General features: G+C 36.6%; 1 protein-coding gene across 1 annotated transcript in view; it reads right to left on the minus strand.

Moving 5' to 3' along the window:
* AGMO (alkylglycerol monooxygenase) overlaps positions 1 to 24464 on the minus strand; it is a 138977-nt gene that overhangs the window by 41629 nt on the left and 72884 nt on the right. Inside the window, 2 exon segments of the mRNA XM_057406227.1 lie at positions 9979 to 10074; positions 15917 to 16020. Of these exon segments, the coding sequence (XP_057262210.1) occupies positions 9979 to 10074; positions 15917 to 16020 (200 nt within the window).

The raw sequence follows: 24464 nt of genomic DNA on the forward strand, positions 1-24464 counted from the left end.
GCATCACCAAAGGAGCACTCTGAACTTCGGAATTTCTGTTAGACTAGTAGGCAGTAAAACACATATTACTACTGATTTCCTCATCAAAATGAAGATTTTTATACCCAGTATATAAATCGATATCTCAGCCTGGTGGGGAAATTTTAAAAGAAGGCCCTAATTACATTCCCCAGTAGAGGTGCTGTGTTAATTCAGGACAACACACCCATGTGTTTATACAGATGGCTCTGGTGATCAGATTTGCCATGTGAAAACTCTACGGGAAAGCTGGAGAAAGGCGGAACTCCTAGGATTTGTACTTGTCTGCCAGTTTCACACTTTGAAATCCCCGGCAAACCCTGATTTATACACCACCAACCGTTTTCCTGTCTGATTAGGCAGTTTTCTACTCCAGTAAGCATGTAAAATGGATGTAGCCAAATTTCCACACTAAGGAGCGAATAAAACAATATTTATAGTTTAGAAATAAAACAAGTGAGAGGAATCAGGCCTGTTGGGATCATAAAGAGTTTCATAGGGGGTGAATTTCTGATAAATTGGGATTGAGGAACGGGAGGTGAAAGCCTAATTTTAATGGATAGTCTGGTTTATTATATTTATATAATAAACACACAGACTTAAGAAATATGTTTATAATAAATTATCTTGAAGGCAGGCCATTGTCACTTTTCATTGTTTTGCACCTCAACCAGGAGATAAGGTTTGAATCAAACTGGCATCTCACATGAGTATTTCAGTTAACACTTTCAGTAAGTGGATGCAACTTTTTTTTAATTTTCCTTTAAAGGTCCCATTAAGCCTTGTGGGAAAGATAAGCACATATAGGAAGTTTCAATCAATTTGTGCACTAAAAATGAGAGAACCTACACTAACTGATTGTTTTAGTTGCAACATAACAAAGAGGAGGAAGTCACTTTTCAGTCATGCATCACGTTAACCATTTTTAACAAACTCGAGAAAAAATGCTATACAATTTCAGTACTTTTCAGCAGCTTGACAAATACATGCTCACAATTGAAGAGAAAAAAAACACAACAAAACAACAAAAAACTAAACCAGAACATAATAAATAATAAAAAACAAATCAGTGTGCCAGTCCTGAAAAAAAATAAAATATAGCCAAGTGTAGCTCTTCACCTTCTCCCTTAAACAGATCAAAATATAGGCAGCAGCCCACATTTTATGTTTTATCAAATAAGGATGCTTCAAATTTTCTGTCAGCTTTGAAGCCATTTAGACAGATTCTCAGTGAGTACAAGTTAGGAGAAAAACTCAAGAGTATTACATGCAATATATTAAGATGATTTTTTTTTCTTTGACAAAGAGCAGTTTCTCTAACTTATATTCACATTAATGTGGTTATTATGTTAAATTTATTTGGTAAACAAGTTATTTAGATTGTTTTGCAGGACGCAGAATGTACTGAAATGCACTTCATCTCTAAGTAGCTAATTTCACTTTTATCTTCATAATTCTCCAGAGACATAATAGACACAAGTAGCCTAAGTAAAATTCTTCAAGTACAATTTTTAGTTATAGGGTATCTGCAGATACATTAAAAGTATTCAGTCCCACTGCTGCTGAAGCATTTCACAGCTGTCTCTTGCAAGAAGAGTCTTTGGTGAAAGGCCCAGAAGCCAACACTCAAAAATAAAGACTTCATCATTATGATTAAAAGGAAGTTCCTGCTTATGCTCTTGTCCCATAACTTTTCATTTCTGGTCTCACCAGTGACCCAGCTTCAACAAAGAAAGGGAAGGGTTCTTCTGCCTGGAGTTCTGCCCATCAATGCAAATCACCAATACAAGCCGATTATTGTGGTGCAGCCACTTTTTGAATGAAAATTATCATGGCGCCTGTGCTGCATGTTGCACTCAGAGCTACTAGGTGCAGAACACTAAGCTCATTTAAACGACTTACATATTTTTAAGTCCCTCTCTATACTGCAGTTTAGCTGAAAGAAAAGTTATACTTAACTCACTGTGTCAAGGCACTTGACACAAGGTAGACTCAGATACCTACTTGACACAAGGTAGACTCAGATACCTAAAAGTGCGAAGGAGCACACAGTTTTTAAGTAGCAGGCTTATCCTGGGGATATCACCTAGTAACGGCTCTCCTAATTATCTCTGAGGTCCTAATCACCAAGGAAGGAACTCCAAACCTCAACCCACTATTTTTTTCCTGACAAACTGTGCTCAAGTGCAGCCTACACTTAGCAAGACAGTGCGCTCGCCTACAAATGTTTTCTCTCTTTTTGTTATTCTTTTCATTTAAACTAAAAGGCAGCTATAGGCTTTATGTATGAAGCAAGATAATACTTTCCTCCTCTCTTAGGGGGAGTGAAACATGGAAGACTGGAACACATTTTGCATTTATTGCTAGTATTTCTGCTTAGTGATAGTGTCGTTAGCTGCGCTCTTCTCCACGCTCTGGCAAGTGCAATGATGATAAGACTTTCATCCTGCAGGTTAGTCAGAAAATCTAATAAACCATTGTCCTGGGTTCAGCAGTAGCAGTCATGTTTCTCCTCCTTGGTAGCTGGTGCAGTGCAGTGTTTTGACTTTCGGCTCGGGAACAGAGCTGATAACAATGATGTTTTGGTTTGGCCAAGGACTTTGTGAGCCTCATGCTCTGCCAGGGAGGAGGGGAAGCTGGGAGGAAGCAGAGACAGGACACCTGACCCAAACTGACCAAAGAGGTATTCCATACCACAGCACGTCATGCCCAGGATGTAACTGGGAGTTAGCCGGAAGGGCTGGGAGACTGCAGGGTTGGAGGAGGTATCGGTCGGAGCTTGGTCGGGCTTGAGGGGCGAGTTATCGGTCAGTGGGTGGTGAGGTGTTGTATTCTCTTCCCTTGTTATTTCCTTTATCATTATTATCATTGGTGGTAGCAGTAGTGATTTGTGTTATACCTTAGTTACTAAACTGTTCTTATCTCAACCCGTGGGAGTTGCATTCTTTTGATTCTCCTCTCCGTCCCTCCGAGAGCAGGGGGAGGGCAAGAAAGGGGGGGAAGTGAGCGAACGAATTACCTGACTGGGTTTAAACCACGACAACCATTTTGGCAGACAGGCTGTGTTGAAACCATGAGATGACTTTGTTTCTTAGAATCATGTTTGAGTTTTATTGTCTATATTGTGTATATATATATACGTATATATATATCTTATGTGGACCTGTCTGCCTTAAAGAAAGCATTTTTATCTCCATGATGCTTATTGATTTATTTTTTCTCCTTCCCTCCACAGTAAATGCTTGAGTTGAGACTTGGCAGCAGGAGAACAATGGATTTCTGGATGATAAAAGCATCAACTATCACAAATGGGACCAGAATTTTTTTTTTTAAACCAAAATGCTTTTCTTTATGTAAATCAGTGATTAGTTCATTCCCCATTGGTTTTAGAATAATTTCTTGAATCTTTGTAACAGTGAGAAAATCCAGCTTCTAAAAGCCACTACGCTGTCAGACAATCTGATCTGTTTCTAGGAATTCCACTTAAATCTTCTGCATCACTGAGACTTGTCAGACACAATCTTGAAAATCAGACTAGCAGAATGGCTGCAATCACCTTTAATTAGATTCATCTTTTTGGTGACTTTTAGCAAAAGTCTCATGAATGGCAAGTTTTTGATCCCTTGTAACCTGACTAGGACAGATTTGTGTGTTTCTAATTTGAAAGAGCACATCAGACAGACCCATGTATATTTTTGGCGATAGTGGCTGAATTGAAGAAAATAAGTTTGTACTTTCATTTGTACAACCAATACATTAGAATACATAAAAAGAAAGGTTTTGTTCACTGTCCTGGGTTCAGCAGCAGCAGTCATTTTTCTCCTTCTTGGTAGCTGGTGCAGTGCAGTGTGTTGACTTTCAGCTCGGGAACAGAGATGATAACAAGGATGTTTTGGTTTGGCCAAGGACTTTGTGAGCCTCATGCTCTGCCAGGGAGGAGGGGAAGCCAGGAGGAAGCAGAGACAGGATATGCTATTTAAATTCAAAATGAGCTTCCAGAATCGAATTCAAGAGATACTGCAATTTCACAATTACTCAATTTCAGTGTACTATTCAATACACTGGATTACTACTGATTTTACTTTTTACTGGTTATGCCCTTTAGATTAAAAAAAAACCCTACCACCACCAATAAAAGAAAATCAAAAAAACCCCCACATTTCTCATCTCAGCCAGAAAATCAGATCAGCTCACCACACCCTGTTTCCACTGTGATCCATTCAATATTACTTGTTTACCCCCATTTTGCAAAAACTTCCACACATTAAATTTGACTAATTACTTACTGACCCCAAAGGAACTATTCACAGTACATTAAATTAAGCATTAATATATGCATTTGTACTTTTTACCTACCAGCAGTGCATTTCCATTTTTCATTTGCAAACTATTGAAGATTTTAGCTCATTATGAAAAATCTTTCTCCAACTCCACAATACAAGCACAAAACCAAAACCATCTTCTTCCCAATGCAAACGCTCAAAACTATTATAGTCAAATACGTGTTGTTAAAATACGTTTTAAATTCAAAGTCTCATTTCTTGATCAAATTTACCTTTCAGTTCTACAAAATGGATTATTAAATCCCTTCTAAATCACTAAACTACGAAAGTACTTTACATAAACCTTGGTACAACTGTTTTCTCCTGCATTCCTTTCTTGTTTATTTAAATGAGATTACAGCACAAAATGTGGATAAGGTAGGTACAAGAAAATGGAAAAACGAAATCTGTAGAGAAATAGAGGACCAATCTCAATTGGTAGGGCCTGGGAATTAATGACTATTTTATCTATTGTCTCATGCTGTCACTTTTTTATCACATTGTCCTAGAGATCTTATGATTCCTTTAATCACCATCCAATAGATGTTTGTCTCAAATAGCTTCTTCTTTAAAAGACACATATGCCCTCTAGAGTTTCAAGAATAGCTTTTGCTATTGATGCAGTAATTACTTGTATACTGCTACTTCCAAGAAATACATAATTTTTTATTTCTTTTACTTAAATTTACTTGGTTCTTCAGCCTGCTTGTTCAATTTTCTTATTGACCTTATTCTCATATTTTGGAAAAAAAAACCACAACCAAAACCCCCCCAAAAAACCCATAGAAGACTTTTTCTGAATTTGGCCATCTTCCTAGGTAAGAGCTGGTTTATGTAAGGACTTCAGGATTGGGCCACAACATCTCACCTGTACTCAGGGCGCCTAGACGGGCTGCGCACGGATTCCTGCCAGGAATGGAATTCCTTTCGATGAAAGCATGAAGCCTCCACAATTCCTCTCTCTTTAAAAGATTTTCATTAAAGAAAACTGAGCAGAAGTCAAAGCCAAAGCAAGTCATAGAAAGAAATTTAAGACTAGTACACACTTCACATAAGGACAAAATATTTTTTGACAAATAAAATATACTTCCACAGCAAGTTTCAGTTTTACTTAGTTGGTGATTTCTGACAAAAATAAATGTATTTTGGCTTGTATTTGTAGCAATTTCACATCTTCTTCTCCAGTCTGCATGAGGTGTTGCCAGAATTTTTCTCATTCCTTGCGTGTTTTCACCCATGCTACTTCTGTTTAATAGCAGTGGTTCACCTTTTTCTGCTCCCAGAGTTTGATGAGGTAGACAGACTTAAACAAGAGAAAAAGAGATGCTTTAAGAAACCTGACTTCCTTGAGTATGGTAAAGGGCAGATTACAGTCTTTCCTTAAATTAGAAAATTAAACAGAAACTAATGCATGTCAAAGATCAAACGGGCAAGGAATAATCTGCTGCTGCAATTACCACCATCAGGGATTGATTCAGTTGATACTTTCCAAATACATTTTGACATCTCATAAAAATTACAGCTAAACCAACATAAACTAATTTCTGTTTTTCACAGGTGTCTATCAGGTTATAAACACACCTAACTTATTGGTTGTAATAAATGCATAATGGAAGGATATAGTTTAATATGAGCCATAGAACTTCTGAATCACCTGTGAAAATAAACTGAAATGGAGTATTTCTGTCTGTCAGTAAGTCCTGAAACATTTTGTGGCTTTTGAAAAATTAGACTTTTAGAGCTCTTTGACCAAAGTATTTTATTATTTTTTTTTACTCCCCTCATGACCTAGATGAGAATGGTCTAGTTGTAGAAACATTTCTCCCAGACCATTTAAGATCAGATCTACTGACTCATTCCATTGACCTAAACAGTACTGGATAGGACTAAAAATTATTTTCTCTTGATTTATTGAGATCATAGAATCACAGAATCATTTAGGTTGGAAAAGATCTTTAAGATCATGGAGTTCAACCATAAACCTAATACTACCAAGTTCACCACTAAACCATGTCCCCATGTGCCATATCTACACATCTTTTAGATACCTCCTATCTTTATGCACCATTACAGAAAAATGTTAAGTGTTTTCTTCACTTGTTTTGGGTTTTTATTTTTTGTTGTTTTGTTAGTGTGGGGGTATTTTTTGTTTGTTTGTTTTGTGTTTGTTTTGGTTTGCTTATCATTTAAATAAATATGAATTTATTTCAATACCTTGTTGATACTTAAAGATTTTTAAAAGATCTTTGGGAAATTTCTGATATAATTTCAGATTGCCATGTGCACAGTGCAATAATGCACAGAACAATGAAAAAAGAAAAAAGCGGGTTTCAGACAGCAAAAGTTCTTTTAATGTAGAATATAGTTAAGTGCAAATGAATAACTTAAGTCACAAAGTCATGTTTTTACTCTAGAACACCCAACCCTTCTTTAATAATTACAGAAATGCCTTTCCTTTATCAATAGCCCATTCTGATTTTGGTAGTAATAAAAGATCTCTAGCACCAAGATAATGGTATAGTATAATCTCTATGTAAGATTTATGGTATTTTAAATGCTGCACTATTTTACATTAAAGGCCAAAAGCTAATGCATACCAAGTATTCAGGAAATAAAGAAATCTAACTGAGATAGAATGAGTACTTTTGATCTTTATGATTTGGTATACCCTCTTCAGAGTAATATACGAGCCACTTGAGTTAAAATAAAATAAACCATATCTGATTTGCTGGTAGAAAAGCTGGACGAAAACTAATGTAACAAATATTGGAGAAATCAAAGTTATAACATATGCAACTTCTCTTAGTATTGTATGAAACAATGGATACATTCAAAATTAAAGGAAACTATCAGGGCTATGAACTTTTGTGCCAGGCTGAAACATGGCATAGAAAGTTTCAGCACAGCATAATCATTCTCTTGTAATTACAAAATTCAATTTAAATTAGTCCCAAAACTAAACATCTTCCCTCATAAGCTTTCATTCTTTCTTATTACTTAAATATTGCGGTGTTGTTTTGTTGATTTTTTTTTGAAAGCGATAATTTTGCATATCCTTTATTAAGATTTTCAGTGCTATGTCAAAAATTTACCTATTAAATAGATTTTTTTTTTCCCGTATCTTACTAGACTTTCTTTTTCTAAAGGAAAAAGATGTATAATCAGAAGTTGTGAAGTTACAATATCCAATCATACTTGACCAATCAATATGGGGCCAAATCTTGTGTAAGGAAACGCTGACACTGATTAAAAGCAATAGAAATCTGAGGACAAAATTAACATTTCTTACCAAATGCTCCTGCATGTTAGACGCAAACTATTACAACTCTCACTGGCAGAATAGATATAATGAAGCATATCTACACTAGACCCCTAATGACAGGTACTGTCACGTAGCAACAGCAGCCACCATGGGCTCCCAGAGGACACCAGAGCTGTTGGGGGATGATGAATCTCAGCTCTCAGAGCAAGGGCTAGCAGCAGCCTAGCTGCTAGCTAGGTTTTCTATACAACACCAGACCTGCAGCCCTAAACAGACCTCTCATGTCAGGAAACAGAGACTTACAGAAAGGATTTCCATTTTACCATAATCACTGTAAGACAATTAGAATCATTTAAATTCAGGAAAACGGCTGATAGAAAAAAAAAAAAAATAGAGATGCCAGAGCTTATTACATTGTAATAGTTGTAAAAAAAAAGAAAAAAACAAAACAACAAAACAACAAAAAACAAAACAAAACAAAACAAACAATCAAACAAAAAAAAACCAAAAAAACAACAAAACCCAGCATAATGGTGAAGCATCCTATTAATTTCAACAAAAATACTGGCCACTATAAACCTGCATGGCTGCAAAAGCTACAACTATTTCCTTTCCTTCTCTTTTCTGTTATGCTCTTGCCCTTGAGAGCAGGAAATCTGCTAATACATGGTGTAACCCTATTTCTATTTTGACATGGTTTTTGAGCTTAAAGCATAACTTCAACATATTTCAACTGATTTCAGCTGTGTTATAAAATCAACAATAGCAAAATTAAGAATAACTTCCCTTGCAAACAAAGATCTATGACTGGATCAACTGGATCAGTACAAAAGATCCACTGTTTTTCTACAGGCACAATAATTTAATAGTAAGGAGTGCTTATCTTTTCATTGAGACTGAAATTCATTCTTGTTTAGACTAGTCTATAAACTTGGCAGATTGCACATATGCTATGGAAATTCCTTTTAAGCCCTGTGAAGGATTTAGCACTTTAGAGGGATGTAGGCAATTCATAAGCCTCTGAAATTCATTTTAGAAATTTTAGACGCACACTGTGGCACCAGTGTCGAGACTCATTAAGTTAGTGCTACGTACCAGAACATTAGAACCCTCTCAGCCAAGGAAGAAAAGGCTTCAGAGAGCAAAGAAGAGGTAGATGAGGCATATTGTACTTCTCTTAGTGGCAAAACACAGTAAAGCCAGATTGGGGAACCTAAGGCATCAGCAAAGCACCTGCTAGCATGTGATTCAGAGTATTCAGTTGGTGTAATTTCAAAGTGTTCAAATTTGTTCAAAACAATTTTGACAAGTTTAATTATGCATTCCTTGAGTTTATGCCAGTTCTGGTGATGTGTGTGACATTTTCTTGTAAGCCTTTCCTGTTCATGAGGTGTTGTAGAGCATCAGATATGTATTAATGATTTCAGAAATGTGCCCAGGAGAAGTGAAATTTCAAAACCAGGAGTTTTCTATTGGGTCACTCTAAGTAGATTTTTGCCTTACAATTCCTACCCCCTGGGAAATGCACAGAAAAGAGAAAGTAATTTGAGCAACACAATAGCTTAAAATAGCCGGAAAAAAAAAAAAAAGCCGTAAAAAAAAAATTCCTATAGATCACATAAGGAAATTACAGAGGAAAAAAGGCATATGTATAGTCAGAATAATCAAAGGAATAAGTCTTGTAGAGATAATTAGCCCACAGCCCACTATGGGCTACTAAGAAATATGCTACAGCCTTATAACATGGGATACCTTTAAGCACCTCTACTGTATGCAAAGAAGCAGAAGGCCATTCAGCTACCTGAGAAGTGGAAGAAATTACATACTAATTATAGCAAGTTATTAACTGTATATATATGTAAACTGGATGGTCTATGCACTCTCAAAACAAATAAATAGGTGCACTCATAAACAAATAGCTATCAGATAATCAAAGAGCATTTGTCATCTGAGAACTACTTGCACAAAGAAGGAAACAATATCTGACTTCAGTTGAAACTCTAAATGATCTTTAAGAAGTGCTGGGTTTTGGATATTTTTCCCTAAAATATTTATCTTAGAAATGAAATCAGTTTCAGTATCTGCCAGAAACATTTAATAAGCTGCAAGATAGGAAAATATAGTATTAAAATAGCAAAAAGTTTTGATTCCTTACAGTTGCTCTTTTTTTTTTTAAATCTAATTGGGACCAACTGGCCTCATTGCTTCTTATAAACTTAGCAATATATATTCAGAAAAAGGAATAAAAATGAACAGATGTTTCTCCTTAAAGAAGTCAGACAAAGATTTTTCTTACACAATAAATCAGCTGCTAGTAGATTTCCAGGACACTGCTCCAGGCTAACTGTTTAGGTATGGCTTAAAAACCTGGTTTACCTCTGTATGTATCCAAAACTGGTAGAGTAGATTAAACTGCAGATGAACAGCAAACACTGACGAGGGAATGAAAAGAGCCATGGGCAAGTTTAAAATCTGAAAAATGAGAAAGAAAATATACATTAGATTCATAATTCTAAACTTGTGATGATATAACAAAGTATTATCTCAAGAGCTCAAAGCACTACACAAGATAATTGCTTCTTCTAATACCTCCATAATGTAGACAGAGAATAGATACTGATTATTATATTACTCCTAGATGTACTATAGCAAATGAGACAAACTGATGCAAAAGTGATTTCCCAAAAGTCATACTGAGCAAATAGAAACATCAAGAAAAGAACTCAGAAATCTAGATGTTTATTCTGCCTACTATATGGAGCAGGAAACAACATATCCTCGACACGGAGGGTTCACATATAGGGGAGAATTATCATAGAGTAAGAAAAGTGTGAATTTATAACACTATAGCTTTTCCATTCAAACTCCCTATGTGAGCACCATAAGGGCAAGGCAACTTGGCTTTCAAAGTTAATTATAAATTCCTCATGATATCTCCCTTGAAGCTCCAATACATTGCTGAGCTCTAAAGCTGTGCTAACACAAAAACAGCTTCAGAAAACTGCTTACTTAGCAAAGACACCGAGTGCCCGGAATTTCACCATTAATTGCTTAATTGGCTGAGCAATAGAAAAAGACTTCCAAGACCTTCACGTACTACAACTCTCTGTGCTTTCTTCAGAAAAAGGCCTTTTTTTTTTTTTTTCTTTTACCTGACACTGTTTTATACCAGCTGCATTAAAAACAATCCTTCCCTACAATACAGAGATTTTCTCTAAACCAAGCAGTAGTGGAGCTATCTTTAAAACTTTAAAACTCTTTAGCACTCAGGGAAAATCTGAAAAATCTGGATAGAAGATAACAGCTCCCTGTGAAACAGCAAAATTAACAAAATTCGTTTTCAAGTTCCTATTGCCCTTCTCACAAAAATCAAATATTTGAACATCAGAGAAAGCAGTCTGATAGACATGACAGGCCTCCTGAGCCAGGAATTCCTTTAGCGTAGGTCTGCACACATATTAATGTCAATATTCCCCCAGTTTTTGCCAAAGGGCCTACTCAGTAGGTAAGATGTCACACCGAGGTTGTAAAACAACTGCACCTCCATCCTCATGGTGTGAATAATGCTCTTGAGAACATCACCACAGCAGTATCTCACTGTCTTGAGCCAATGGAGGACTAAGGCCCTGCAATCCCAGTTTGGCATGCTGGCGGCAACACTGGACAACTGAAGCATAATTAAAAATACCTTATGTTGCTGCAGTATCACCTGGTAAGACTGGGACAGCTGTGATTTCATAAACTCCAGTCAAGGCTTCACAGATTACAGCTGCCCCACAAACTGCACATGGAGTGTTTCTGGTTGAATATCTTCAAAGTACTTTTCCAAAAAGTAAAGGAATTGTGGTGGAAGAAATATATTGAGCTTTTGGAGCTTGGGGGAAATAATGCAAATAGCTATTTTGTTTTAATCAGTCTGACCCTCAAAGGCTGAAGAGTTTGCATAACATTTATAAAATAAAAGAAAAATATATTTGGAAGGTGAATTTTGCATATTCAATGCCTAAGAATCACTCAATCTAAGCAAACTCACAAAAATTCACAGCAACTCTTACCTAACATGGGTAGCTAGTAAATGCCATTGGGGCATGCGGCCCTTAAACATGAAATTCTGGAGTAGATGAGCATGAGATTTCTTTAAAAATTAAAAACACAGATCACACTGCCTTGTGCAGAAAACTACTGAATGAAACCCCACAAACCATGCTCTGAAACAAAAATGTAGTGCAAGCCTCCCATAGTTTAGGAAACATAGCCTAAACACTGTCATTGAGTCAGTCTTTTCCGAGTTCCTTCTTCCTCATTCCTCTAACCTGAGAGATATTTGTCTCACAACAGCCAGAAGGCTGTCATGTTTTTTCTCAAAGGTTATCTCACAAAGAAGCCAGCGGAGTAGGACCCATGGCCATGTTTAAGTAAAGCTACTTTAGTTTTCTCTTATTATTGATTGTACCTGTCTAATGGCATGATAAGAGCAGGAAATTTTTTAAAGGAAATGGAAAGGAAGTTGATTTTAGAAACAAACAACCAACCCCCCCTTCCAAAAAAAAAAAAACAACCCCACAAAAAAAAACAAACAAAACCCAAGAACAAAACAGAAACTAAAACCAAACAGATGGTTTTCAGATTATTCATGGAAATGGTTGCAGGACTGAAAGCAGGGTTAAAAATTTTATGGTTTTTCCCTAGAACTACCAGAGACAATTTGGTGGTATTTGCAGATGACTCAGAGGAGAAGAAAGGATCATCTTCATATTTATTTTCTAACCTACTTCTCACAATGAGTACGAGGATTTCTCTGTTAAGTGGTGAGAGGAGAGAATTTTCATATAAATCCACAGGTAAATTTGAGATTGACGAAGGAGAATTATTTCCTAACTGCCTCAAGTTTCCTTGCAATGCAAGCTTTATTTTGCACAGATTAAGGATTTCAAAGATCATTTACAGAAGTAGAACCCACAGGGATGAATAAAAACCTCTCCCAAACAAAGATTCAGTTTCTCCTATTGGTGGTTCCACTGAAACAACAAGATCAATGTCAGAAAAAAACCCAATAAAATCATTAAATAGTTTTTCACTGGAAATGCCAATTCCCCATATCAAAACATTTCATGGGAATGTACCAGCTTTCACTAATCTGTAGAGGAAAAGCTTTTATGCTTCCAAGATGTTATCTATGGTCAAAACTGCAGAAAACTGTTTATCACACTCGCAGATCTTTTCCCACTTGTGGATTCAGGGACAGATTGAGAGAGCGCTGCAATAACTGATAACCTGATGGGAAAGGCACGCAGCAAGGGAGTGGAGACGGATTTGTAGCTGGGGCTGCTGCACTGCAGATGTGTAGCTTCACACTTAAGGCACTGCCCCTTTTGAAGGGTGCATGTCTGCTGCACACTCTCTGACATGGGCATGCTCCACCTTTCTCCCTCCCATTTGCAAGTAAAAGCTAATAAATGCTTCCACAATAGATAGGGAAACACTAGAAACTCCTGAGGTTTAGCAGGTGGGCCGAGTTTCCTGCACTAAGCCCCTCCATCTCCATGCTGGAGACACCTGCTGATGTGTCCAGTACTCATCAGACAGGACACAGAGGGGCAAGGGGCAGCTGCCCACAGCTAATTCATGTGGGTTATACTTGTGTGAGGATTTTGCAGGAGTTAAAGGGTAGAAAAAAAAAACCTATCCCTTACAAATCCCAGATCTGGCAGACTCCTCAGTAGATAAGAAATTAACTTTGTGACTCTGTGCTGAAAAGAATGGTGTTACCTCTTCCCTTTCCAGATCTATATATAGATTTTTCCACTGTTTTTAAACCAACAAGGTATAGTTCAACCCTTTATCGAAATGTATAGTCTAAAGCTATCAAATTATTATGGATTTAATATTTGCAATTAAACCTTACCCTCAGAGGAAAGTTGAGAATTGGTACTCAAAGAATTAAATTATAGCTTTTTGAGGTGTATATGCAACTCTTTCTTTTCACAATTAAACTAAGTATTTTATCAGAAGCAAAAATTTATATAGTATTAGCTTGCTGATTTCTTCTTGAAAATGAATTTACATTTTTATTTCCACATTTTTTTCCCCCACAAAATGGGCTTCAAAACCACATTCAGTCTTAACAGGTCTGCGTCTCTATGGCCCGTTCACCGGAGTAACAGAAATACTGCGTGTGCAAATGACATGAAGCAATACACATTTGGTTCCAAGCTCAGGAGTGTACCTCTATCACTGATTGTACTTAAAGCATGTTTTTCTCTTTTCTTTCATTTCACATCTTTTCAATCAGCTTGAGCACAACCCACACAGATTAATATGCTGATTTATTTATCTTATAATGTTTAACTTAAAACACATACACAGCTGGCAGTAGAACAGTCCCACAATCCCACACCATCCACCACAACTTTCTCACAGCCTCCACAAAACTGGATGACGAACTGCATTCAACAGTACACATTCAGCAACAACAAAGGAAGATTAACTAAAGGCTTCACTGAGTTTCAGCAGTGAGGGGGTTCTGGACAAGTCTGGAAGTCTAGAAAAATAGCAGTGCTATAAGAATTGGCAGGAGTTGTTTTCATGTACAGTAAGGTTTTGGAGAAAGAAAACTGGTATAACTCTCACATTCTGGGGGGAGATAAACCAATATTTATACTAACTAAACATTTTGGCTAATACCAGATATTTGATGAAAAACCACTACACACAAAAGTATTATGGATTCCTAGGTTTATTTCCCTTTACTCATAGCAAATGAGTTTTAAATGTACCTATATTATTTGCCAAGTGATACCAGCATGGTCCTGAGGGTGGTCTTTAGAATCTAAGGCAAACAGACATCTTGGCTTTCCTGAATATCTTATGCTCTCTGAGGGACCATCCTCAAAATCAGGCAGTCAGACAAAGTGCTCATGCACACACCCATATGTACATACATGCTTTTTGTCTGTTTTGAATTATTGTTTTTGTTAAGCATTTGCACATATGGTCCCAATGGGCAAATGTGCAAAGGTTAAATATTTAACATGGCATATTTACATAGGAAGCGGTATTGTAACAGAGATGCATCCCTTCCGCTATTGTTCACTGTGGTCATTTAAATCTGAGGCACTCCTGCTAACATCAGATGATTCTTTTCTGGATGAACAAAACCTAAGAATTTACGTAGAAGACTTTAAGAAACAAATCTAAGGAATAGTATCTGTTTCACAGTTTGCAGCAGCAATTTTTTATTTTAACCTAGCACTTTAACTCATTTAATGTTATGTGCTTAAATCACTTACAAACAACAGATTAAGTCCATGTGCAGACATGGGAGCATAAATAAAGACTAATTTTATTGAAGTTAATGGAAGTGCACTGGATTTGCATGTGTGAGTACACACACTTGGCTTTGACTCATTTGCTCATAGGCTAGCTGTTGAGATTCCCAGAGGACTGTGGGTTTCCTCCACCACTAGTATTATACATCATTGGAGAGGAGCATTTATATATTTTATATACAAAAATACATTGAATATTGCTTTGCTTGACCTCTAATTCTGAAAATTCAAAATTTTAAAATTATTAAAAAAATAGAACAACAATCAAACAAACTACAATCTGAGTTAAAAATATCTGAGTCAAACGAGAACATAAAATTGAAATGAGAAAAATCGGCAGAATCTAATTACCCTGAGCCCAAAACTGAACACTGAATAGTATGTTACATTTATGAATACATTTGGAAATATAAGGTTTTAAATCTGTAAATGAGTACTCACCTTAATTTATATTACATGTATACACAGCTCAACATTTAAAACAGATCATATCTGAAGTAACACTAGGTAAGAATAGTGGCATACTGCCCTTACTGGAGTATTGACACATGACATGAATGGGCAGAGACAAATACATCTGCATGTTCAAGGCAATCTCTAGCAACAATTTCTCTCCCTGCTCCTTTCAGTTACACAGACATATTCTACAGTAGTTATACTCTGATCTTTTTGCTGTATTTATGCATGAATAACTGAATGAAAAAAATGGCCCAATTTTACTAAAAAAGTTATGAAAATATAAATGCAGAGCTATAATTAGCCTTCTTAAACTTAACTACTGCATTCTTTTTCAAGTTTGCTGTGAAAACATTAATGAATGTATTTTTAAAGCTTATGATTCGCACATTTCTCAGGTTCAACTTTTATGTTTCCAGGGTCAAATATCTTAAAAAAAAAAATGTTTTCCTTTAAAGGAAAATAAACACTATTGTTTCACTTTTACTACATCTTGCTGATATTAATTTGTCAAATCTTGTGCAACCTACCCAGGAGGTGTACCTTTGTAGGACAAATTGTCACAAGGCTGTGAATAAGTTGTAATCTTCAGAACTGTGATGTACTTGGTGTGAGGCCCACAGTATATTAACCTCTGCAAAACACATAATTTCTAATGAGGTATGTACTAGAGAACAAAGCAACATTTGTTTGCCAAGGCCTTTTTTCATAAGCTAGAATCAACTAATCCCCCAACTTACACTTTGCTATTTTACCTTATATAGCAGGTAATAAAACCTAATGCTCAGAGGTGAGTTTGGGTAGGCTGTGTTAAATGTCAGTAAGTTGACAGAAGTCAGTGTAGATTTCATGCTGAGGAAGGCAAGGCTGTGGCAAGAACTCATATCATTGCTGGAAGAGTAGAAGGATGCTTGTGATGGGAGTTAAACAGCCAGAAAACCTGAGCTTGGTCCTGATAACAAGAGTTAGTAGGAGCTCTGTTCTGGGGTTCAGATGGACAAAGACTGAGGATGCTTTCATGCCTGCATTTATTTACTAAAGTTATCTATTTCAAGACCAGAAAGGGAGACAAAATGTTCCAAAAATCTTACACTTCAAATTTAAACAGCTTAACTGGTGTCTGCTGTTACGCTTACAGTTTTCTGGAAGGCATAAATCTTCAAGCCCACTGATACCACAGACCACAAAACACAGCCATTGCCTGCCCGCTAGTGACAAATGGAAAAACAAATGGCTGCTTGCTGGGAACTCTGGACCCAGACAACAGAGAGCAGTGGCTCTATTATGTTACAGTTCAAAAAAAGTTGCTGGAATAAGGGCAAAACCAGTGTCAGCCATGTCCTCTGAAGGCACACCACCTCTAATGTGCTGCAGTGAAGAATACTTCAAAATCCTGACTGTACTTCCAGGTACATTTTTTATTAAGCGCAGACTGGAGTGGGCTCTCTGCACTGTATATTGGTATCTGGACAGCTTTAAGTGGGAGGTTAAGATAGAAATGTTTAGGTTCATCAAATGTATAGCTACAAGAATGACCTTAATTACAGCAAAATGAAAAAGTGGGTGGTTAATGAAGCCCAAATAATGCCTATTTAGCATAAACCTAAATTTAAGGTCACGTGTTTCCAGGGATGAAGCGTACACAAAGACTCAGCTGATTACAGAAATTAAAATTTAACTGGCTGTCCGCCAGCTGCACGCTCCATTTGCCACTGACTTGTTTCACTAGAGTAATTAGAAAAGTGCCTTTGGCAGATATTAGAATTGTATTCACAGAATGATCTTATAATGTGCATTTAAAGTCCTGAAATTATATAGTGCCAATCTTACATCCCATAGTTTAGGCCTGGTGATAAAAATGTATTTGCAAGTGTAAAGTAATGCCAAAAACTCCTCTTAATGAATCTCAAGGTGTTTTCATTATCTCAGGGGACTAGATAGTCTTGCAACAGGAGGTAAAAGTTTTATGCTAGAAATTGAGAATTTTAAATCCAATTAATTTTGGCAGTTTGGTAATTTACATGACATCATTTTTAAATGCGTTTAAGTCCTTGAAAATCCTTACAATTGCTGAAATAAAATTGTAATTTCAACTATTATAAAACACTTCATACTAAATCTAAGTATTCTTCCTTCTTTAAATGCATTTGTTCCTGAAGGAACAAGTATTCACTATATCAAGAATTAGTGATCTCTCTCAAAACCCCTCTGACCTCATCTTAATGCATCTCTGCCTAATAAGCTCAATAGGAGATGAATTATTCAGGTGAGCTTCAGTACTCAGTAATAATTTGTATCTGAAATGATTCCCAAGACCTCAACAGAAGCTAAATGAGTGAACAAAGCATCTGAAAAGGTGGAGGTTAAAGACCTGTCTCCTTAGTTGTTTTAAAAGCATTTACTTCCTATCACAAACTGTGTGTAACACAAGCCTTCACTCAATGAAGTACAGCTGTGCAAACAGGGTACAGTAACTGGATCTTGCTTCTTTCTCTCACTCATTTTTCAGCATTATGAAAAGTTCAAGGAAGGGAATCTATGATGATTTTTACAGTCTACTTTCGCTGTAGTTAAGGTCAAATGGTTTTCAAAATGAATTACTAAAAAGGCATTTTATTAGCATTCATTTTTCCATTAAACTGCCTCTTACACTAACAAGAATATCAAATAAGGTAACTGAATGTTGGTAAAATGTTAATCTTTCAGATGTGCAAGTCATGTTAAATGATCTATCATTCAAAAATACACACAGGAATATTAGGGACATAAACAAACAATTCTGCCACAAGTAATTTAACTGCTAAAGCTATTTCCGACTTCTGTTACAGCTAAGTAAATTAAACCCTGCTCCTTAATGCTATTCTTGCTGACATTAATGTCATAGACTATGTTAAATTCCTTGGCAAAACAGGCAGAGCTGATAATTAGAAATAGTTTTTCTCTTAAAAATTTACCTGAAGAAACTGGCTATCAATAACTTTTTATTTGAAGTGAAAGAATAACAGCATGACTAAGTGTGAAACAGATCACCTCAAAACTCAATCTATAACCATTAGTATATTAAAAATGTTATAATTCTAACACCTAAAAGACATGTCACAAATGTAAGAAACTGAGCAAGCACTCTTCAAGGAATACAGCTGACTGCTCACCAACTACCTGCAACATAAACCAAAATCTGTGCACCTATAGAAGAGCTGTGGTTTCATTTTTTCATTCATAATGATGATAACTTGAAGCAAAGAGAAAAGTTACTTGAATTAGAACATAATTATAAGAGACTCACATGCATTTTCTCATATGTATTACTACATAATGACCAAAAAGGAGAGCAAAACCAAGATACGGTCAACTCCAACACAGATTTTTCTTCTTTTTTCTTTTTTTTAATATATGTAGAAAACAGAAGACTTTGTTTTTGTTAATTTCTGCAGCTTTCAGTGATTTTCACAGCCCAACACATTTTGGTTAACAGAAGGAGAAAATATTTCTGCCAAGAAAACCTGTAGGCATTTCAAGAAGTGAGGTCAAAGAAAACAACCATTTTACACAATTCTCAAAATCAGTGAAATGGTAAAAATCTGATGAATGCTTATAGAATAAAAAGACTACACACACCTTTTAATTAAAAGGGTGTAATTTCTTTTCACACTGTTTTCTAAGACCTGGACCTAAAACAAAGTGTAAAAAAACCACAAATGATTTAGAAATACATCCATTAGATGTATTTGATGAGTGATGTAAAGTTTTTATTCTTTTTCAGTCAATGCTGACTAGTTAGGAGAACAAGTGAAGGTTTCCCCTCAGCACCTACTTAAATTTAAAAACCTTCAATTTCACTATGCTTGCCACCTCCTACAAGATTAAATGCCTTCAGTATTCAGTAAGGTAATGAACTACAGTTTACCTAGTTAGAAATTTAAAAGATAGCAAAATTACATTTACTGTGCCACAGATCACTATATTATGATTAACTCCACAAAGCCATGCATTTGGCAAGGCACCCCTCATCCATGGCACGGTCCCTGCCAATCTGTGCATGAAAACTGGCGCTTCCCAGAGCAGCTGTAACCAGCAGTGCTTCAGAGGCAGGTATGCTGTGCTGCATTCACATTCAAGCAATAGAAAAGGGATCATCTCATGGATCTACTTCTCTCCAGTCAGAATTAGTAGAAACCTGAAAACAACTAACAAAAGAAAAATGGCCTGGAAGGCACATCTTCCAGTCATTTCTTTTCTTTCCATTTCACACATTTACACACACACTCCAAAGATAAAAGAGAGAAAATACATAGCATTTACCCAATTTCTTCACTAAACTATTAGCTCTCTTATTCACAATTGCTACCGTCCTAGTGTTCTGTTGATGCTTCCAAAATTTTTGAATAAATCTCTTCTTATGCAGGGCATTTTCAGAGTCTTATTCCCTGCTGGATTCTACACTTGCACCAGATGAACAACCACTGAGGCAGAGCACCATTTAAGTTTTGTTAGTGGAAAGGACAATTAATGCCTTACATGAAAACAGAAATCTACCTACACGGGTTAGTTATCATCTCCACAACAGAAGTATATATGACCTGCACAGGACTCTCCTGTTTACTCTGTTGTGGTGCAGTCCCTCTTCTGTTACTCTTATGATCCAACTTTGCTTTATGCTTTTTGTTTTAGTGTTGTTCAATAAGAGCTGCAAAATAGGTTATTTGCCAAAAGCCTCTGTTTCCTTGTATTAGAAATATAATTCTTATAGGAACGAATTCTTTCCTCAGTTACGTTAGTGTAAGCATAGAGCTGTGGGGGTTTAATGAGAACAGGATTAGATCCAAGGAATTTGTCTGGAAGACTGTGTTATATACCACACACAAAGAAGCATGTATACAGGGAAATGTACACTTTTGTTTTGCCTTTTTTTATTTTTTTAATAAGACACATTTTTCTTACAGTTTGGCCTTGGCTACAGTGAGTGCTGGCAGTTTGTAGTCTCAGGATAATCACATACATAAATCAAAAGACTAGTTGTAAGGAGATCTGAGTTCAAGTCATTAGCCTTGGTTCACTGTAGAGCTTCAGACAATTTTGTTAACTTCTTTCTTCTGCACGTTTTTATTGAGAAGCACCTATCTGTGCTTGTACCTGACACACACCAGTTCTCAGCATTTAGAAAGGAGTTGCACTACAGTTTAGAATAACAGGACAAACAGACTACATTAGCCTTTGTTCCCAGAGTTTGTGTGCCAGAAAGAGAAGTGGAACAACTCAGAAGCACCTCTTCAGTCTCAGCACTATCTGGTCCCCCTTGGTCATTTTGCAGTGAAAGAGATTGCCACAACTCAGTGGCAAACAATGACAGGACAAGGGGTAATGGGTACAAACTGGAACACAAGAGGTTCCACTTAAACTTGAGAAGAAACTTCTTCTCAGTGAGGGTGACGGAACACTGGAACAGGCTGCCCAGGGAGGTTGTGGAGTCTCCTTCCCTGGAGACATTCAATACTCACCTGGACACATTCCTGTGTAACATTATCTAGGTGTTCCTGCTCCGGCAGGGGGATTGGACTAGATGATCTTTCGAGGTCCCTTCCAATCTCTAGCATACTGTGATACTGTGATATTGCGGTACCAATTCCAGGATAGGCAATCATACAGCATGTAACATGGCCAGCGTCAGGCAGAAAATAGTGCTACCAGGAGACAATCACTAACTTACTTCATTGCAAGCCTGCAGCTTAATTAGGAAATTTCATTAGGCATTCAGCATCTGATATTTCTGGGACTTGAGATGTGCTTCTTCTGTGCTTTGTTCAGTATTACCTCTGTTTTTCAACCCTCTTCTTAAGTTACAATATGCAGTCAGCAAACTACTGTGTGAGTGGGCTAACTTATAATCAAGTAATACATGGTATATGCTTCTATGGCTTACAAGGCAAAAATCAGAGCAATCTTCTAAAAACCCTAAATCCAGAATCTGTTCATAAACCAAAACCTCCTGCTTGATCTGCTGCCATACCAGTTGAAAACACAAAACTGCTCCCACACAAAAAATCCACAATAAGATCTGCAAAACTTAAGATGCAGAATTGCCTAGGAAAACGTGGGAAGAATCAAGACAAGCCAAAGTATTACATATGCTACCCAGAACAAACAATGGGTCAGGTCATATCCCCTCTTAGCAAGAATCCAGGGGACTGTGAAATATACTCAGAAAACACTTCTGAATCTGTGAAATATTTAAGATACCACATGGTTAGGGAAGCAGAGCTTGGCCAGGTAAAAATATAATGGTCCTCTCTACCAATACATGACCTATGTTATTTCCTGGCATCCTCATAAGCATCAACAGAAATGCTAGAAAAAGCAACAGTGTTCCCAAAGAGTCAGTCTCTTCTAGCAGGAGTAGTTCCCTCAGAAGTTAAGCTGCATGAATGAAACTTCATGCACCATAGTTGTACCAATGTAAATAAAAGTCTCAAGTCAAGTACATTGGGACAGTCCTAACATGCCCTTTGAGGTTTTCATACAGTTGCTGGGAATTGAACCGTCTCTTTCCACACATGCCATGGAAAACTCACAAAGGAATAAAGGTAAGAATTCAGAAATTAATTCACAGTGACTGAATCTCTGATTTTAGTCATAGTTTTTAATAGAAATTGAATGTGCATTCCTTTGTGGGGAAAGATATCAAGAAGGTAAATGATCCAAAGCAATTTTAGCATGAAAATGTTGGATTTGGACACTTCCACAAAGATAAACAGGAAAAATTCAAAGGAATCCACAAAAGGAATGAAGTTTTAGTGACATGTACATATGTAATCTCTGAAAATAGTGAAATACTTGGCAAGTCTTTCAGTACACAGCAGGTCTCACACAAATTGACTGCCCAACCTGTTTCTCACACCTTTCTGAAGTAAATTGTTCAATTTCTGTAGTTGCTTGGAGCAGCTCTGCAGCTGGTTAAAGGTTTTGTTTGCCTGAGCTCTGGATGATCCCTGCAGTAGATCCAATACTCTGGATCATGAGGAACCATGATGGTGGGAACTGTCACACTGTCACTTGTCTCTTTTGTGGGTGTGTAAGGCATGATTTGGGTACCTGTTTTCCAGTTGTTCTGGTTTTCATAACAGATTCTTTAGATATTAAAGTCTGAAAACAACTCTGATTTGTACCAAAAAAAAATATAAATTGGTGCCACATCAGTTTTAAGGATAACTAAACCATAGCATAAAATCTTGTTGGTAAACCCACTCCCAACCCTGGCAAGCATTTCCCACCAACACTGGGCTCAAGTTTTGCAAGTTCCTCATTGAGGGCTCCTATTGGGTATAGCAAGGTTTGTCCACCTTATACTCTCACTGTCTCTTGGCTGAGTGACACTGTATATGTTAACTTCTGCAGCTCATTGCTGCAGCATTTTTTTATTTTATTTTTTTTTTTTAGCACTTAGCTCTTTCTGCACCTTTTTTACTACAAAGAAGAGCATACGGCTGATTAACTTCACAACTATAAATCAACCTATTGGTGAAATTAGATTTAGATATTAAAATAAAAACCTGCAACAAATTTCTGTGCAAAGAAGAAGATCCTCAGCAGCTGGTGCAAAGACTCCCATAGATCTGTGCCACTTTATACATGCTGCAGACCTAACTCAAGCTTCTCCAAATATGGCAGATTACAGCACTGGCAATCTTTAGTTCTGAGCATTTGCCAACCCATATAATATAACTTGGAGTTACTGAATACTGACATCAAAGTGTGGTATAAAAGTGTAAAACTCATTAACTGTGACCAAATAAGCACTCTGCTCCTTCGCTTAATGATAAAGAGAACTGAGCCTAAATGAAATAAATTTGTTTTAAAAGAAAAAAATAAAAAACCTTCAGAATTTATTTTTTTTTAATTTGGATTCTTTGCCCTTTTTTTTCATTTTTTCTTTCCTACCCCAAAGGCATCTCAGCCACTGAAATGTCAGCTAATGCAACTTGAGAACATATTCATCTTCGAGGATCTTAGAAGGAAACTGCTGGAATGAAATGGAAAAAAGAGAAGATAATTCTCCTTTTGTTTGGGTTTTTTTTTTTTTTTTGCTTTTTTGGTGGGGGAACGAGGGTGCGAGTTCTTTTCTCCTGCATTCTGGGCTGTCTCTACAAAAGATTGATGTCTGGTGTCACCATTAGGAAGTGCAAACTGTTCAGCTTCATTGCAATCTATGTCCTCATCCTCTTGCTCTGCAGGATACCACATACTTTGGCAGGCAATATTCAGATGGGAAGCACTTTAATGGCAAGAATGGATGCCAGTGAAACCTTTTCCCACAACGTTCAAAACTCTGGATGTACATACATTAAAGCAACATAAAGCTGCAGGATATTAGGAAGAAAACAATAACTGATACTACTCAGCCACATTAATCTTACTTTTTTACCCCTCAATACATTCAAAGAATGCTAGGGAAATACACACACACACAAATAAAAAAGGAAGAAAAAAAAATGAACTGGAATGAATTAAAGTCCTCCAACTCAAAGGCATAAGCATACATTTTTAAAGCAAATATCCATAGCATCTTCACGTAACTTTTACCTTGTAGGTCAGATTTCTGCATACATTTATTTGGTTCTTCATTTTTTCATGCCAAATACAGTTAGAATTAACACTGATAAGTCAATGGAGTTATTTTAGTGTAAAAGAGGAACTAGCTCTATGTAGTTTTCTCTTGCAGAGCATTTTAGATGATTTACTAAACGAAGTTCCTGAAAGATAGATGTGTGGAAATCCAGACTAGACTTGAAAAGGAATCTATTGAAATTTACTGTGATATCAGGAAAACCTGGGGAACATCGAGATACCCTCCCCCCTTAAATAAACTTTTTAAATATTCCAGACATTTACATCCAACTTTCATCCCACTCCTTCCGAGATTTACAAACCATAGAAAAAGACAGACAGACACTTCAGGCAATGCACGAGTTTTGCTCAATCGACCTGATATAGACTTTGCTGTGTTCAGCTGAAAAATATCCATTAACTTTAACAGATTTTGAAATAAGTTCATTATATATTATACAATACAAAGCTAAGGAC

This window comes from Pezoporus wallicus, unplaced genomic scaffold, assembly GCF_028554395.1.
Source record: "Pezoporus wallicus isolate ANWC-B61680 ecotype Strahan unplaced genomic scaffold, APGP_CSIRO_Pwel_v1 contig_5879, whole genome shotgun sequence".
In the NCBI taxonomy this organism is placed as follows: Eukaryota; Metazoa; Chordata; class Aves; order Psittaciformes; family Psittacidae; genus Pezoporus; species Pezoporus wallicus.